Genomic DNA, 14,329 nt, shown 5'->3' on the forward strand with positions numbered 1-14,329 from the left:
TAACATTAGAGGTGTATGTGGTGCATGAATGACTGTGCTGTGGGAGTTTATATGCTGCAGTATAAAAGTATAACAAGCAACAACTAAATTTAACTAACTAAAAGTACACTGGATACCTGAGGAAAGATAAACACATACTCACATTAGTCCATACAGCCTTACAGTCTGTCTTATGTGATCATAAATCAGAGATCTTTGGATTTCAGACTGATTTTTTTTTTTTTTAATAGATCAAATTATTAATTGATCGTTCTAGAAAATAATCAGAAGTTGAATCAATGATGGAAAATAATTGTTAGTTCCAGCCCATAGCTGTGAGAAAAGTTAACATCAAGCACAGACAAAAGTAAAATGTGTTTCTGTTTGTGTGAATCATGTCTGTCGACCACTGCAGCACACGCTGTGTTTGCTGTCTGTTGAGACCTGACAGTCTTCTCTAGATTCACTCCCTCCACATTTGTTTATCCATCTCCTTTTGTTTTGGTGGTAACTTTGACATTTTGTTGTTTCACATCCATCCAGTGTTTCACTGTAGTGAGTGTAGGGTGGTGATGATCCATCTGTGATTTCTGGATGAGCTGTCATGTTTTGTGTCGTAATTGGTGGAATCATTGACGTGGATTGATTGACATAGCTGTGCTGCTGATTGTTGCTTTAAATCAGGCAGTGGCGAGGGGGCGGGACTGAAGGGGGGGGGGGGGGTTAGTGTGAGAACGTGATTGGCCAATTGATTCCTAACAGACACGTTTGTCTTCTTCTTGAGGGTCACAGACGAACCTGAGAGAATCAGCAGATCTCCGGTCACAAGGTGAGTAAACATTGACATTCTTTCAACTTTCACAACCAAAGAATAATCTTAAAAATCCTGGGTCAGCATTATTACAAGTGGAGCTAGATCAATAAATCAAGCTTTATCGGTATTGGTGTATATGTTGGCCAGTAAGGTAAATAAGAAATTACAGCACAAAAATGAAAACAAAGAAACAGCGTCACCTTTACATTGTTTGTTCAGCAAAGAGCACTAAGTGGTGTCTGACTTAGTGTGTATCTTGACCACTATTCTTTAAAAAGAAACCTAAGAGACCTACAACAATATTGTTTAATAGTGGGTGTCTGTGCTAAAGAAATTACTGTCAGTCATGTCTTTATCTTATTTCTGTCAGAATTGGCCTAAAAGATCTAGTATGCTAAAATGTATTCATCTGTTTGTCATGTTAAAAGGATGCTAAATGCCTCTAGACATTTTTGTGTGCTATTCATGAGAATGTTATTGCTTTAGTTAAATCTCTGTCATTCATTTACATTTAATTGTACACTTTGTACATATTAGTCAGGATCACTGTAATCTCTAAGTAAGATATATTTATAGATGTTGCTTATGTATACTGTGTGTTTAGACTTCTATACTGTCATACATGGTTTAAGCAAAGAGAGTAATAATGTGTTCACGTTCTAACTGTATGTCTTCTCATTCTGTGTGTGTGACCAAGACCTGATGTTTTTCTGATCAGTTTGTAAACACCAGATTTCTTCATGGAGTCACACTTGTACATGTGATCTAACATGGGAACTGGATTACATATCCAGCACAGAGCCTGAAGCATGCTACTGACATGTGAACACTCATATCTGGTTTATTTATTTATTTATAATTTTTAATTTTATTTTTTATTTATTTTTTTCAGTTTTTCTCTTTTGTATGGTGAAGACATATAGAAATACATATATAACAAAAAAGATTTGACATTGTTTAAACAGAGAATATATATTGTGTAGTTAATTACCTACATACATTCTCATAAAAGCAGAACTAATATGCATGCATATTTATCTGTCCTACATCTTGCATGAAATCTAGAACCAACAGCTGATCAACATCAATAACTTATATTTGCTATAAATGGTTAAACACAAACGTCAATACCCACGTAACCTTATATTCCCTGTATGTCTGTAACCCAGTAGCTGCAGAAAACAATGAATGATTGGATGAAAGAATTTGATATTGTTGGCATTTTATGTCATTTATCTGAGGTAACAGTCGTCATTTTGCTGCACAAAATAACGGTGTTGAACACTTTGATTAGATCAAAGCTGAAAGACACAAAGTGTAACAGAAATGAATCATTACAAGCACATACATCGCATAACTGTCTGTTATTATTGGTTTCAGTTGTGGGTTGAATGACAAAATATTTTAGATAGATAGATAGATAGATAGATAGATAGATAGATAGATACTTTTATTAATCCACACAGGAAATTCGCAGTTCCAGCAGTATCAACAGACTTAAGATAAAAGGTCGAAGGCATGCAATAAATACTGGGAGTAATAAAAATCACTGCTAATAAAAAACACAGTGAAGAAACTTCAAGTCCAGTGCAAAGTCCAGTGCAGACAGAATGCCATATTTAAGGTGCAAGAATCAACAAAAGCCTTGTGAAACCATCGAAACCTAGATTATAGAGGTGGTATTAATCTTTTGTACTCTCTTATTCTGTGTTATTTCAGGGCTAATAGTCTCAGTTTATCAGTATGTTACTAAAGGTCTTGTGCACTTCCTCTCAGCCTCGGCTGCTCCAGCCCAGTGTCAGTCTCAGATTAAAACCAGCAGGTAAACCAGCAGCACCAGGGTAACGTTAGCTAACAGTCTGTGGTGTGGCCGTAGATGCTGAGCATGGCTCCTTGTAGTAGACGATCCTTTGATGTCTGATTTATAGAAAAGGAAGAAACTGTACTAATTTTCATTATGTAGTTGTTGTTTTGTGTGATTCTAGAAAAATGACCAGCTTTAAAGCAAATTCAAAACAAAAACAATCCAGTTGAGTGATCATTATTTTATGAAATTATATGCTGTTAATAATATACATTAAAGAATAAAATAACTGTATTGTCAGTCCCCGATTGACCCAAATCACTCACATGAACCACAAATTTGAGGTGGCTATGATTTGCATATCTCTTTGGTGTTGTGCACTCATTGTGTAGTATGAAGGAAGACATGTTGTTAGTCTAGAAAATACACATTTACTTATCAGTGATTTACTGTAGGTAGCAAAATGTCAAAATCTAGTGATGTATGAAACTAATTCTTTTTCTTCTTCTCCCCTTTCCCTAACCATTCATACATTCACACTCATACATTCACTTGCATTCACACAATCTTCTCACTCCAATACCTATACATTAACTCCTTTACCTTAAATCTGTTTGTCCATGCTTCTCCATTTTTATCTGCTCTCCTGCCCTCACGCCCTTTTTTTCTTCTCCCAACCTCACCCACCCAAATTTCACTTTGTCCCTCCTGCTTTAAACCTTCATACATTTCCTTCTCCATCCCCCATTTGCATCACCCTTCCCCTTCCCTCCGCTCTCTTCTCCTGTTCCTTCTTCCAGTCGCCATCTATCTGGGCATCAGAAAGCGGCCGAGCCCCGGACCCCCCGATGCGGCTGGGATGTGAGGGTGCGGAGCCCTCGCGACCCGGCCGAGGTGGTGCTAGCGCTGCGTGAGGCAGCGCAGGGCTGCGGCTGCCAGGTCCACCTGGCCGGGCCTTTCCTCCTGTCCTGCACCCACGGAGCAGCCGGCGCCCGGGTGGCCTTCGAGGCCGAGGTCTGCCAGCTGCCCAGCGGGCTGGGCCAGAGCAGCGGTGTGAGGTTCAAGCGCCTGTGGGGGGCACCGTTAGCCTTTAGAGACATCGCCACCAAAGTGTCCAAGGAGCTGGAGCTCTGAGGGCAACAGGAGGCGGGGCAGATTGATGACGGACAGGACAGATTGATGATGAATGAGGAGGGATGAGGAGGGGGAGGAACAAAGAGGCAGACACCGTCACCTTCTCCTCCTCCACCCTGGGCTCCACCTCATCTGATGTGGCTAGCGATGCCTCGCCTCCGCCAAAGACCCTCTTCCTCTGATGCCACCAATCACAGCCAGACAAACGGATGCACAGACACGGATAGACCGCCATCGGCAGACTTATGATGACCCTTGACCTTGGAGCTGTCAGTGACCTACAACCCCTGCTTAAAACACACCACCACCTCCATATTACGCGAGCCCATGGAGTCAAACTGTTTTGTTTTTTTTTCATGATTTCATATTTGATGATGATGGAGGATGACGTTGCTGAGAATGATGGAGACTGATAATTTGTTGTTGTTGACATTGTTATTCCTCTTGTACCATATTTGTCATCATTCCTTTTTAAAGAGCTGCTATTTAAAGAAATGTTTTAATTTTTGTGTATTAAGTTTATTTTCTTTCTTTAATGCTTTTAAAATGGGCAGAAGTTTGACATCTGTTGTCATCCTTGGAAGCAGACGTCACATATTTTAGGAGTAAGGGCACAGTCTGACCTCCGGCCTCTAGAGGGAGACATGCAGAAATGCAGAAACTTGTGACAGACTGAATGACGCACCATGCCCTCTCTGCCCATCCGTTGACCAAACCCATTTTACTGCTCAGTCGTTTGCACCATTTCTGGCAAAATGTCTTTTCTGCCAGTTATCCAAATTGTGTTGATAGCTGGCAGGTTAGTTGCTCACAGATGAGCAAAGCTGCCTGATAATACAGGACCCAAAATGAAATGTTGAAATGAAATGTACTTGATAACCTGACCATTTGAGCTCAGGCTCTGCTCCTCACAAATACTTATCTTTGCCTGATGTTGTGTTCTTCGCCACATTTCTCAACAAGTAAAATTTCTGAAAATGTTTTGAAAATTCTACCAACTGAAAAAACTGGACCTCCATCTGAAATCACGATTTGATCGGGTTGTTATTTTTATTTCACAACAGGATATCTGAGCTGGCTCTGTATTTATTTTACAATAGTTGCTAATCTGGAGTGGGATGTACGCAAAGGAAAAGAGCCACTTTATAGTAATTTACCCAAAAACTCCCTAGTCAGCAGGTTTAGTTACTTAACATTCAAAAAGCAGGTTTTGTCAGACAATCTGAATTTATTGTTCTGAGACAATATTCTCTCTCCAGTTTCACTAAACTACATTTTTTATTGGTAAGAAAATGAAAATTGATTATTTTTCAGCACATGTCGAATGTTTTCACTTCATTTATTCATCTGTGCCACAAATGCTTAAAAATCGTATTTTCTCAGCAAATATAACTGGTCAAATGGCATAGCTTTTATTTTTGACTGATCCTAGTTTTTATCTGGATTGATGATAATTTAGAAGAAAAAACAAGAAAAGCTCATTTTCACTCCTGTTCCTGCGAGGCCAGTGCAAATATATTTTGGTCCATTGTCAAACAGTAAAAGGTGAAGGAGCCACAGACTTCTCCTCTCTGCTCTTTTTTTTTTTTTTACAGATCACCTCCAAGTTTGTTCATTATAATTTTTTCTCTTCTTCCAAAAACATTTTCCCCACACACGATTACTGTAGCACTAATACAGTAATTACTGTATACATTGCTCGATCTGGTAGCACTTTGACATAACCACACTGTATCACCTGTCAGGATGCCATCGCTGTCGCATTCCTCAAGTGTAGTGCAATACAACCACAAAGCCAAGAGTTAACACTTGAAAAAGCATTGATTAAGACTTAATAGGGCTCCTTGTTTGATTCATTTTTTTCATTTTTTTTATATTACTGATATGTTGTTAAAATTCATGATGCACTTTTTTGCTTTTTAGCCGGGTTCTCGTTGTACTGTTCTGGCAGAGTTTTTAGTTGATCTGCATTTTTCTTTTATTAAGTTGTTAAAAATCATATTGTTTCACACATTTAAAGCCCACTGAAGTGAATAATTGACAGTCTGAAAGCCTTTCTTTTCTTTACTTACATGTACCAACCTACAATGGCGTCTTGGCATCATTCACTTTCCACAGTAAAGCTGGAGTGATGACTTTAAGGTTTCCAGGTAGAGGTGCCATTTGAATCCATTGATGCCACAAAGTCATATCAATGAAACTGTTAGAAAGTACCAAATTTCTGAAAAATTCAAAACAGTGATCTGTCTCTGCAAACTTTTGTCAGATTTAACAGTCTTCTTTCATCCAGTGTCACATTTGTTTTGTGTTTTTTAACTCAGCGACACTTTTGATATAGAAACTGTGGATTTTTCCCTCTTGACCAATCAGGCTGCAGCACTGATGAGCGGTGTATGACTGTTGAACCCAGTATTGCTGTAAGAGGTGTATGACTGTTAACTAATCAGACCCCTGCCTCATCAAGCCAATGTATAATTTAAAAGCATGCAACGTGTGCAGTGATGAGGCAGTGGTTTAAGACGAGAATGTGACCTTGAATGACCCTTTGAGAAATTTGATTCTTAGATTTTTTTTAATAAAAACTATGTGCTTCTCATCACAGAACAAATCAACCAGGATTCAACGAAAACACCAAGTGTTATAGTCATTATGTGTTTCTGCATTGACGCTGACAACTCCAAAATCAAAAGGTTGTTGTATTTACATTGTAACTCTTTAAAGCCAAGCAATTATAACTTGTACTTTCGAAGTATACAGCATCTAACAAAACACTGATATGGAAATGGAAAAGTTAGATGTTACAACAGATTTGTGATCTTTACGGCTGTAAGGTCTACATGTTTATCTGTTTCATGGGAGATTTCAGCCGCAGCACGTGTCCACCACTGTCTGAAAATGTGAAGCTGTGATTTAGGGCTAGTTTTTGCAGTTTTCCTTTTTTTTTTGTGTACAACTGGGCCACACTCTCTGAACCTGTTCTCTAGATACAGTTAGGGCCATGCTTTAAGGCTACAGTTCTGTTGTATAGTGTGTTTGAAGCTGTCGCTGTTATCAACAAAACTTAACTTATGGGCTGAAATTAAAGAAATGATCGACCTGCAATCCTGCATGTCTCCTAGGAAATAATGTGTGACACAAAAATAAAGACTTTCAACCTCTTTCATATTTTATGTCGTTTTTTTTTTTTTTTTCAGATATGGATTTGATGTTTTTGATGAGACATTGCACCAGTTTCTTTGTGTTATTGTTAAGCTGTTGTGTATGTGTGTGTGTGTGTGTGTGTGTGCAAAGCTGCACATATCAGTGTCAGTGTGTTATGAGAAATGGCAAAATATCCATGTATGTGTTTCCCATAAAGAAAACATGAAGTAGAGGGTTTGATTGTTCCAGGGGGCACAGTTTAATTGTCCAGTTATATTTTACAACCAAAAAAATGTTTTAGTTTTTTGGGGGGTGAATATACATAGCCATGACCAGACTATGCATGGATTGATCCCAGGATGTTACAGAGAAGATGGGGAGAGAGATTATTAAAGTGACAGGAACTTATAGGACCCAAAGAAAAAGGCAGGAAAAGAAGAGATGAGTAAGGTTAACAGAAGTAAGTAAGAAAGAAAGGAGTGGAGAGAAAAGTGGAGTGTCTTCTTTACGGGAAGAAGTAAGCAGGAAGTAGCCAGTAAGATAACTTTACAACATGGCTACCTGTTCATTTTTTTATAATATAAAAACAAAAAAACAAACACAGACAGTCATTCAGTCATTGGTTGTCTGTCCACTTTACTTCTGGGCGGGGATCATGCCATCAATGGACTCTCCCTTCTCCAGCTTCTTCTCCATCTCAATCATCAGCTTGACACCGTCAACCACCAGCTGGACCTGCTCCACCTCGGAGGAGCCCAGACGGTCAGCGTTGGAGATGTCGAACACACCACCCACGGAGGCTGTGTCCACACCACCTGAAGGGAAGAGAGGGGAGAGGAATTAACCCACTGTCGGAGTAGCAGCAGGAGGAGAAATGTACTGTGACCCCTCTCCCGTCCTCTGATGTATGTATCATCTCTCTTACATCTATCTGGGCACATTGGTTGAACAGTGGATGAGAAATACAGTTCTGACATAAAATAATTTAGACTATTTCTACCATAAGTACAACATACATGTATCCTGTCCTGGCCAATAACTCCTTCAGACTAACCTGACACTGATTTGGTTTTATTTATGGTCTAACTAAAGCGGCCAGTTTACAATAGTGGCAGTTTGGAAGCTAGCTAGCCTGCTTTCTGTCCCAGTTTTATGTCATGAATATATATATTTTTTAAAGTGATATCCATTGGTTGTCCTGTATTTTCTGTTAGTGTTTTGACCAGAAACTTGTTTGTATCTTATTTCATATTAGCCTGTTAGCTAACCTGGAGTTACCTATTGTGGTAACTCATTTTTTACACTTCCAATATAATGTATTACAGTGAATTAAATTTCCAAATATGTTATTTTGTTAAGAGCACAGATTTTGTTTTTAAGCTTCTACTAATAGTAATACTAATATGTCACCAACTTTGAGACTGATCCATGGTTTCAGTACCTGTGCCACGCTTCTGCAGACGCAGCCTGGTCAGGATCTCCTCAAACTTGGCGTGTGTGCTGAGCTTGGGCAGCTTGACGTGCACACCACCACGCAGGCCGGTTCCCAGGTTGGAGGGGCAGGTCAGGATGTAGCCCAGATGCTCGTTCCACATGAAGCCGTGGTTGTGCTTCTTGAAGATCTCCTCAATCTGATCAGCAAAGAGGAAAGTAACATTTTTTTTTAAAATACATTATAGTCCAAATAGAATGCACTGGATGTCACTGAATCACATCACTAATGTCACTAATCACAAAAGTCACCACATAAATCAATATTTAAGAAATTAAATAAAATGTGAACTGGCTTTAACTCTTTTACTCATGTGGTTGAATCGAGCATATTATCTGTCTGCATAACTGTGTGTTTCTGTAAAAATGTACATGGATGTTTTTTGTGTTACCTTCTGCAGGCCAACGCAGAAGCGTCTGAAGACCTCCTTCATGTTGCCACCCTTCTGCATGGAGATGACACGCAGGTGATCCTCCTCGTTCACCCAGACCAGGAAGGTCTTGTTGTCGTTGTGCCTGTTAGAAGAAAATCCAGCTCAGTGTCACTCAATCTACATTCAGCACAGAAAGTTCAAGAATCAGTCATTTGATACTACAAGGCTGCATGAATACTACACAAACTGAGCGTATACATTTCTGGTATGTGTGCCAAAACATTAACTGTGAAAATGTTAATTATGTGACCCACTGAGCAGCACACTGTCAATGCTGTCACTCAACTGGTATTCATGACACACTTTACCAGATGTTTGAAAACAGGAATAATCAGGATTTTCATATTAGGGCTGTGGGAGAAAGAGACAGATGGTGGAAGTTTTAAAGGTTGGCCTGAGAAGGCCAGATGGGAGGTTTTAACCCAGAGGGTGGTCCTTTTTTTTTGTTTGTATGATTGTGTATACACAGACCCACAAAATCTGATTTCACAGCTGATTGATTTTAGTTAGCACATACTTGGTCATCTTTTTAGTGTCTATAAATCTGAATATATTTTCTGTTTTATTTCTGTTCTACGTGTCTGTGTTGCTCACCAGATGCCTCTGCCGTCGGGCCAGTCACGGGCCATACCAGCGCAGGTCAGCAGGGGGGACACGGGCTTGTCAAACAGGAAGTGATCAGCGATCAGCTGCTCCTGCTCAGCATCGGTCATGCCTTCCAGGGGGTAGTACTTTCCCTTGAACTCACCCTCCAGGCTGGACAGGGCTGAGAGGAAAGAATGAAGGAGGGTGGACAGAGGGAAGGAGTCAGTCTCTGATCCTGTGTTCTGCAAATATTTGCACTGTATGTAAACAAATTAGAGTCAGATGAGTAGATGGGCATTATTGTCATTAGGTTGATATTCACCCTCAATGGACAGCTTCTCAATGGCTCTGCGCTCTCCACGGCTGTTGTGGGGGGGCAGGGTGAATCCCTTGATGCTGCGGCCGGTACGCACACGGCTGGACAGCACGTAGTTGGGGTCCAGGTCATCACCACCCTGAGAGAAGAAGACAGGACATAAAAACACAACAGACACATTATTACTGTGTTGTAACTTAATATCTTATTTACAAACCCACTTGCCTAAGCCATTGGAGACTGGCCTCAATTTATTTATAAGGTTATTTATGTCAATTTTTAATTTAAGGATCAACTCCTTGAGGTGTGCCATCTTGTTTTCAAGGGGATGACATGGGAATTAATAGATATTTATAGCTTGCTGCTTTTGAAAAACTCTGTAAAGACTGTATGGATATTTTGGGAGAATGGCCAGTTGGTAACTTAACATCGAAGTGATGTGGCCATCAGTAATTTATTTAACACAAATGATAAATTAAAGGCTGTAAGTCTAGTATGTATACTTACTGATGGATCAATTTCCTTCCTTCTTTACACGCTGCTGATTGACTGACTGAACAACACCATCATGCATGTCTTCTCTCCTCACCTTCAGGTTCTCGAAGTTCAGGTCGGTCTTGTGCTTGTCGGTGGGCTTGTAGCCGCCATGACGGTCGGAGATGACGGGGTCCAGCAGATCCTTGAAGATCTCATAGGACTCCTCATCACCAGCTACGCAGCCCACGGTCATGATGAAGGGGTGACCTTGGAGACAAGAGGGAGGATGAGGAAGATGGTAACACTCAGTTTTGAAGATTGTCATGTATGTTTGCTCATAAGGTGTGTGTCCCTGTACCACTACGAGACAAGGTTTTCCTGGATATATCTAATAACAAGAGACAATAGAAAACTCACCAGACCTCTGATGCAAAAATATGATGAATAGTGTCACCTTATAATTTCAGTCCAAATAAACACTAGCATGGTTGGATATAGAAACAATCCATACTCATAACATAATGATACAATGTTTGCTTCAGTTGATTTATGTGTCCTGAAACCTTAGCTTTGTTTGTGTGTTTATCTCTTTGCTAGTGACTTGTTCTGTACCAGGGTTGTCAACACCAGTCTGGATGACATCATCCAGGGTGAAGCCGCTGGGGGTGGACTTGCTCCTCAGCTTGCCATAGATCTCCTTGGTCAGCACCTACAGCAGATGACACACAGTGCAGGTCAGTGATTCTACAGTCACATGACTTTAAAGTTGTAAAAAATTATCTACAAAATACAAGGGGGCACCAAAAGCAGCAATGAAAATATCCAACGCTATAAGAGACTTGTGAGGTATATTTTTGAATTGTCTATAGAGAAGTCGTGACTTACTAAAAAGTGTCAGATTAAGCTGCATGGTTCCTGGGATCATAATGCTAAAGGTTACAGGTACCTGTGCCTGTGTATTCTGGGTGTGGGGTCATTAACATCAGAGTAGGATTTGTACCTTGGCCATGTGGTTGTTGTGCAGGGACAGATCGGGGAACTCGTCGTCCAAGGAGAACTTCATTTTGTAGTCGTTGTGGCAGTTCTTCGTCATGGCTGCGATTCTTACTCCGTCTGAGAGGGGGACAGCAAAAAGAGGAGAAGAGGTGTTATTTTGCTGCAATGCTTGTAGAGTCATTTGATGATAGGAGAGTAGACTTGGGAGTAATTATACACAGGGTCATGCAATTTTGTCCTAATTGTGCTCCATCAGAAGAATATTTTAGAAACAGACCTTAAAAGAGGGGATTTTATAGTTTTACTAGCAACAAGATGTTTTTGTCAAATCTCATTTGATATTTCTTTGTTGCAGTAACATAACAAGCAAGTAATCTCATTAATACCATATGTCTTGTCTGGTAATTCTCCAAGTTTTTCAAGGGCCTTGTCTATGAGTCTTCTGGTGAAGAGGAGACACCTTCTCATTCTGTCTTTCTTTCTTTGCCTCCCCACTGTCTCTCTCTCCTCTCTCTCTTAGCTGTGTTGTCTACATGCTTTTCTCTCAGCTTTCCCGCCTCTGACTGTCTCACCACCTGACCCCCCACCCCACCCCTTCACAGCGAAGATTATTAATAGTGTGACCGTGCCCCCCCCCACCCCCGCTCCCCTCCCATCTCTGCACGGAGCTACGGTCTCTGGCACATCATTGCATTGCTCTATTCGCCCTCAGACTAATGCTAACTAGTGTGCAATACAAAAGGTAGCAGGATTATTGTTAAATGACGTCAGATTTTTCAGACAAAAAAAAATAGCAGAGAAATACTGATGCTCAAAAATGCAAGTGGGTAATGTAGTAATAAGCTGTGTTGTCACATCCTGTCTTGAGACATATTTGTCTTTTATATTCTTTTAATCCTTTACGTGAACTGAGTAAGTGTCTCGAGGGGGGAAAGAGGCGAAATATTTTTTGTATATTCTCACTCCAACACTCACACATCTGTTACATAAATTTTGGGACTTAATGATCCAGCGTCTGAACTCAAAGCTGGAATCAACAGAATCAGCCAGAATAGACATATAGGGCCAGGAATAGATTTACAACTACTGGCCATCATTCTGTATCTATTTCCAAGTCAATCTCTTTCTCTCTGGACAGAGGTCAAAACTCAGTTGCGTCAGTTGCTTGAGGTGCAGCTGACTGATGACACCTGGTGCACTGAAAGGTCAAAGCTTATATGCCTCACAGATGGCCCCACAAGTTCCATGACTAAATCAAGCACTCCCAAACTATCCAGAGACACACCTCAAACCTGCCATGCTAGCGTCAGCAACAGCTGATAGTCACAACTGTTGTCACTAGTGACACTACACTGCCATATAATACACTGTCCTGTTGTCAGCAGGCTAATGCTATATATATCCAAGAAATCAAGTGCATCAAGTCTTTAGAAAAAAAACAACCCTAGTATCAGACATTAGAGTGCACCGATTGGAGAATGATCAAAGTAGATTTTAGTAGTTTCCATATCAGGAAAAATGTGCAAAGCTTCAGAGGAATCCAAGACAAAAATGCAAGAAGAGAAAACACATTCATAGCTCCAGAGTTCACCAATGAAGGAATCTGACTGACCGATATTTGGTTAAAAATGCCTCCCCCTCTTAGCGTGATTTGTTTTCAAGAGGTTTGTTTAAGAGGAGGTTTTTGTCCAGACTTATGAGGAAGAATCACCACAATCTTTCCCATGGATTTATCAAAAAGGCTATAACTATAACATTGTTTTGCTTTTTTTACCTGCTTAGGAGAAAAGAAAGAGGTAACAGATCCCGGGATCAGATCCTGTCCACCAAATATAGGGGTTGCCCAACTCTGCCAGGTGATGGACTTAGGCATTTATACCCAGACCTCTGTCCCTATTGGCCGACTGGACTTGGGGTCCCCTCATATGATTGGTCACAGGGGGTCCTCTGTGCCTGGGTGAGTTTGTAAAAGGCAAGAACGAACATCACACAACACTCGAGACGAGAGACAAGGCAACAGCTGCAGCTGCCCTGTCCAACCTTTCACCTTCTGCCTGTTCATAGTTGCTTGATAGGAGCCTGCAGGAAAGAGCAGTGTGGAAAAGCCCATGCATCCTCATACATTCATTTAATGGATGAAGTAGTAAAATTACATTAAAGGCAAATTTAAAAGAACATATTAGGTTTCTCATTCTTGTAACATTCTCGTAAGAGGGTTATATAAACCCCCACCCCTGCCCAATATCTGCTGCCCCTGTTTTTTTGACCACAACTTATGAAAAGAGCAGTTGGACTTGATGGTTTGGACATTAAGTCTACGTATGCATGCACATTAACTGTGCTGTATCTCTCCTCCATATTTCATAAGTGTCCCTGGTGGATCAATGAAGCAAAGTAACTGGAGTTTCATCTGTCATCGTATTTAGGAGTTAAAATAACCATCTTATCTTAGATTACATCATAGCAATTTTGAAGATTACTGATTGAATTTCATTGAGCCGTTGTCCTCTCGCCCACCAATTTGCCAAGTGGAGGTGTCTGCATGTGTGAGTTTAGAATATGTGGTACTCCTCCCTGTGTGAAATGTCATATAGTGATACATAGTGACAGAGCAGAAGTTTGGTCAATCATATATTAAATATCCTTGGGAAGGACATTAGTCAAGTCTGGGCTCACAGAGGGTTACACTCAGAGTCAGATCTGGTTCTAATTGTAAAACTTGTACTGTACAAGTGCCAGCGGCATACCCCTCACCGGTAACGTGATAGGCCTCAATAATCTACCCACAGACAGATATTAAATCACACACACATCATGTGACAGAGTAGAAATTGTGGGGTGGAGCTGAGAGATACAGTGACGCAAACAGCAGTCTCCCATAAGATCCAGGTTTCCCCCTAAACACAACAGAGAACTGGAGGTCAGATGTTTCATGTTATACTGATTTCATGTTTCATAACAGCCCCACTACCCCCTCAACCCACTGGACAAACCCCTAACAAACAATCATAGTAGGGACATATGCCTTGGGCATTATTGTGAGTTGAGAGCATTATATACTATTTTATGGTAGGAGTTGCAGTGTTGAGCATTCAGACTAGTATCTTTTTTAGCAGAAAAATGCTCAAGCCTAATGGAAAATTTGGGTGGAAAAAGCA

General features: G+C 40.5%; 2 protein-coding genes across 6 annotated transcripts in view; one reads left to right on the plus strand and one right to left on the minus strand.

Moving 5' to 3' along the window:
* The window catches only part of mark4b (MAP/microtubule affinity-regulating kinase 4b), a 54,135-nt gene extending 46,909 nt beyond the window's left edge, over positions 1–7,226 (plus strand). The window contains exons 18-19 of one of the 5 annotated variants that reach the window (XM_051065490.1): positions 772–808; positions 3,398–6,896. In XM_051065490.1, the coding sequence (XP_050921447.1) occupies positions 772–808; positions 3,398–3,731 (371 nt within the window). In that variant the 3' untranslated portion in view covers positions 3,732–6,896. Of the gene's footprint in view, positions 1–763 lie in introns of all 5 variants that reach the window. The other 4 variants (XM_018665481.2, XM_018665482.2, XM_018665480.2 and 1 more) reach the window with 4 other exon arrangements.
* ckmb (creatine kinase, muscle b) lies at positions 7,108–13,103 on the minus strand. The gene is made up of 9 exons (XM_018665484.2): positions 12,946–13,103; positions 11,176–11,288; positions 10,788–10,884; positions 10,288–10,442; positions 9,705–9,837; positions 9,392–9,563; positions 8,756–8,879; positions 8,314–8,503; positions 7,108–7,687 (listed from the first exon to the last, which is right to left on the minus strand). Exons 2-9 carry the CDS (start codon positions 11,266–11,268, stop codon positions 7,509–7,511), a joined length of 1,143 nt encoding a protein of 380 aa, XP_018521000.1. The 5' UTR covers positions 11,269–11,288; positions 12,946–13,103; the 3' UTR covers positions 7,108–7,508.
* Between the last annotated feature and the right edge of the window lie 1,226 nt (positions 13,104–14,329).

The sequence above is a fragment of the Lates calcarifer genome, linkage group LG21, assembly GCF_001640805.2.
Source record: "Lates calcarifer isolate ASB-BC8 linkage group LG21, TLL_Latcal_v3, whole genome shotgun sequence".
Classification (NCBI taxonomy): Eukaryota; Metazoa; Chordata; class Actinopteri; family Centropomidae; genus Lates; species Lates calcarifer.

Bases quoted from the DNA above. Each gene is read 5' to 3' on its own strand.
- ckmb (XM_018665484.2), bottom strand. From the start codon at position 11,268: ATGACGAAGAACTGCCACAACGACTACAAAATGAAGTTCTCCTTGGAC. The intron at 10,443-10,787 runs GTACAGAACAAG...CTTGTCTCCAAG, and splicing joins GACTGGTGTTGACAACCCTG to GTCACCCCTTCATCATGACC. The intron at 8,880-9,391 runs GTGAGCAACACA...TTCTTCTAACAG, and splicing joins CCCGACGGCAGAGGCATCTG to GCACAACGACAACAAGACCT.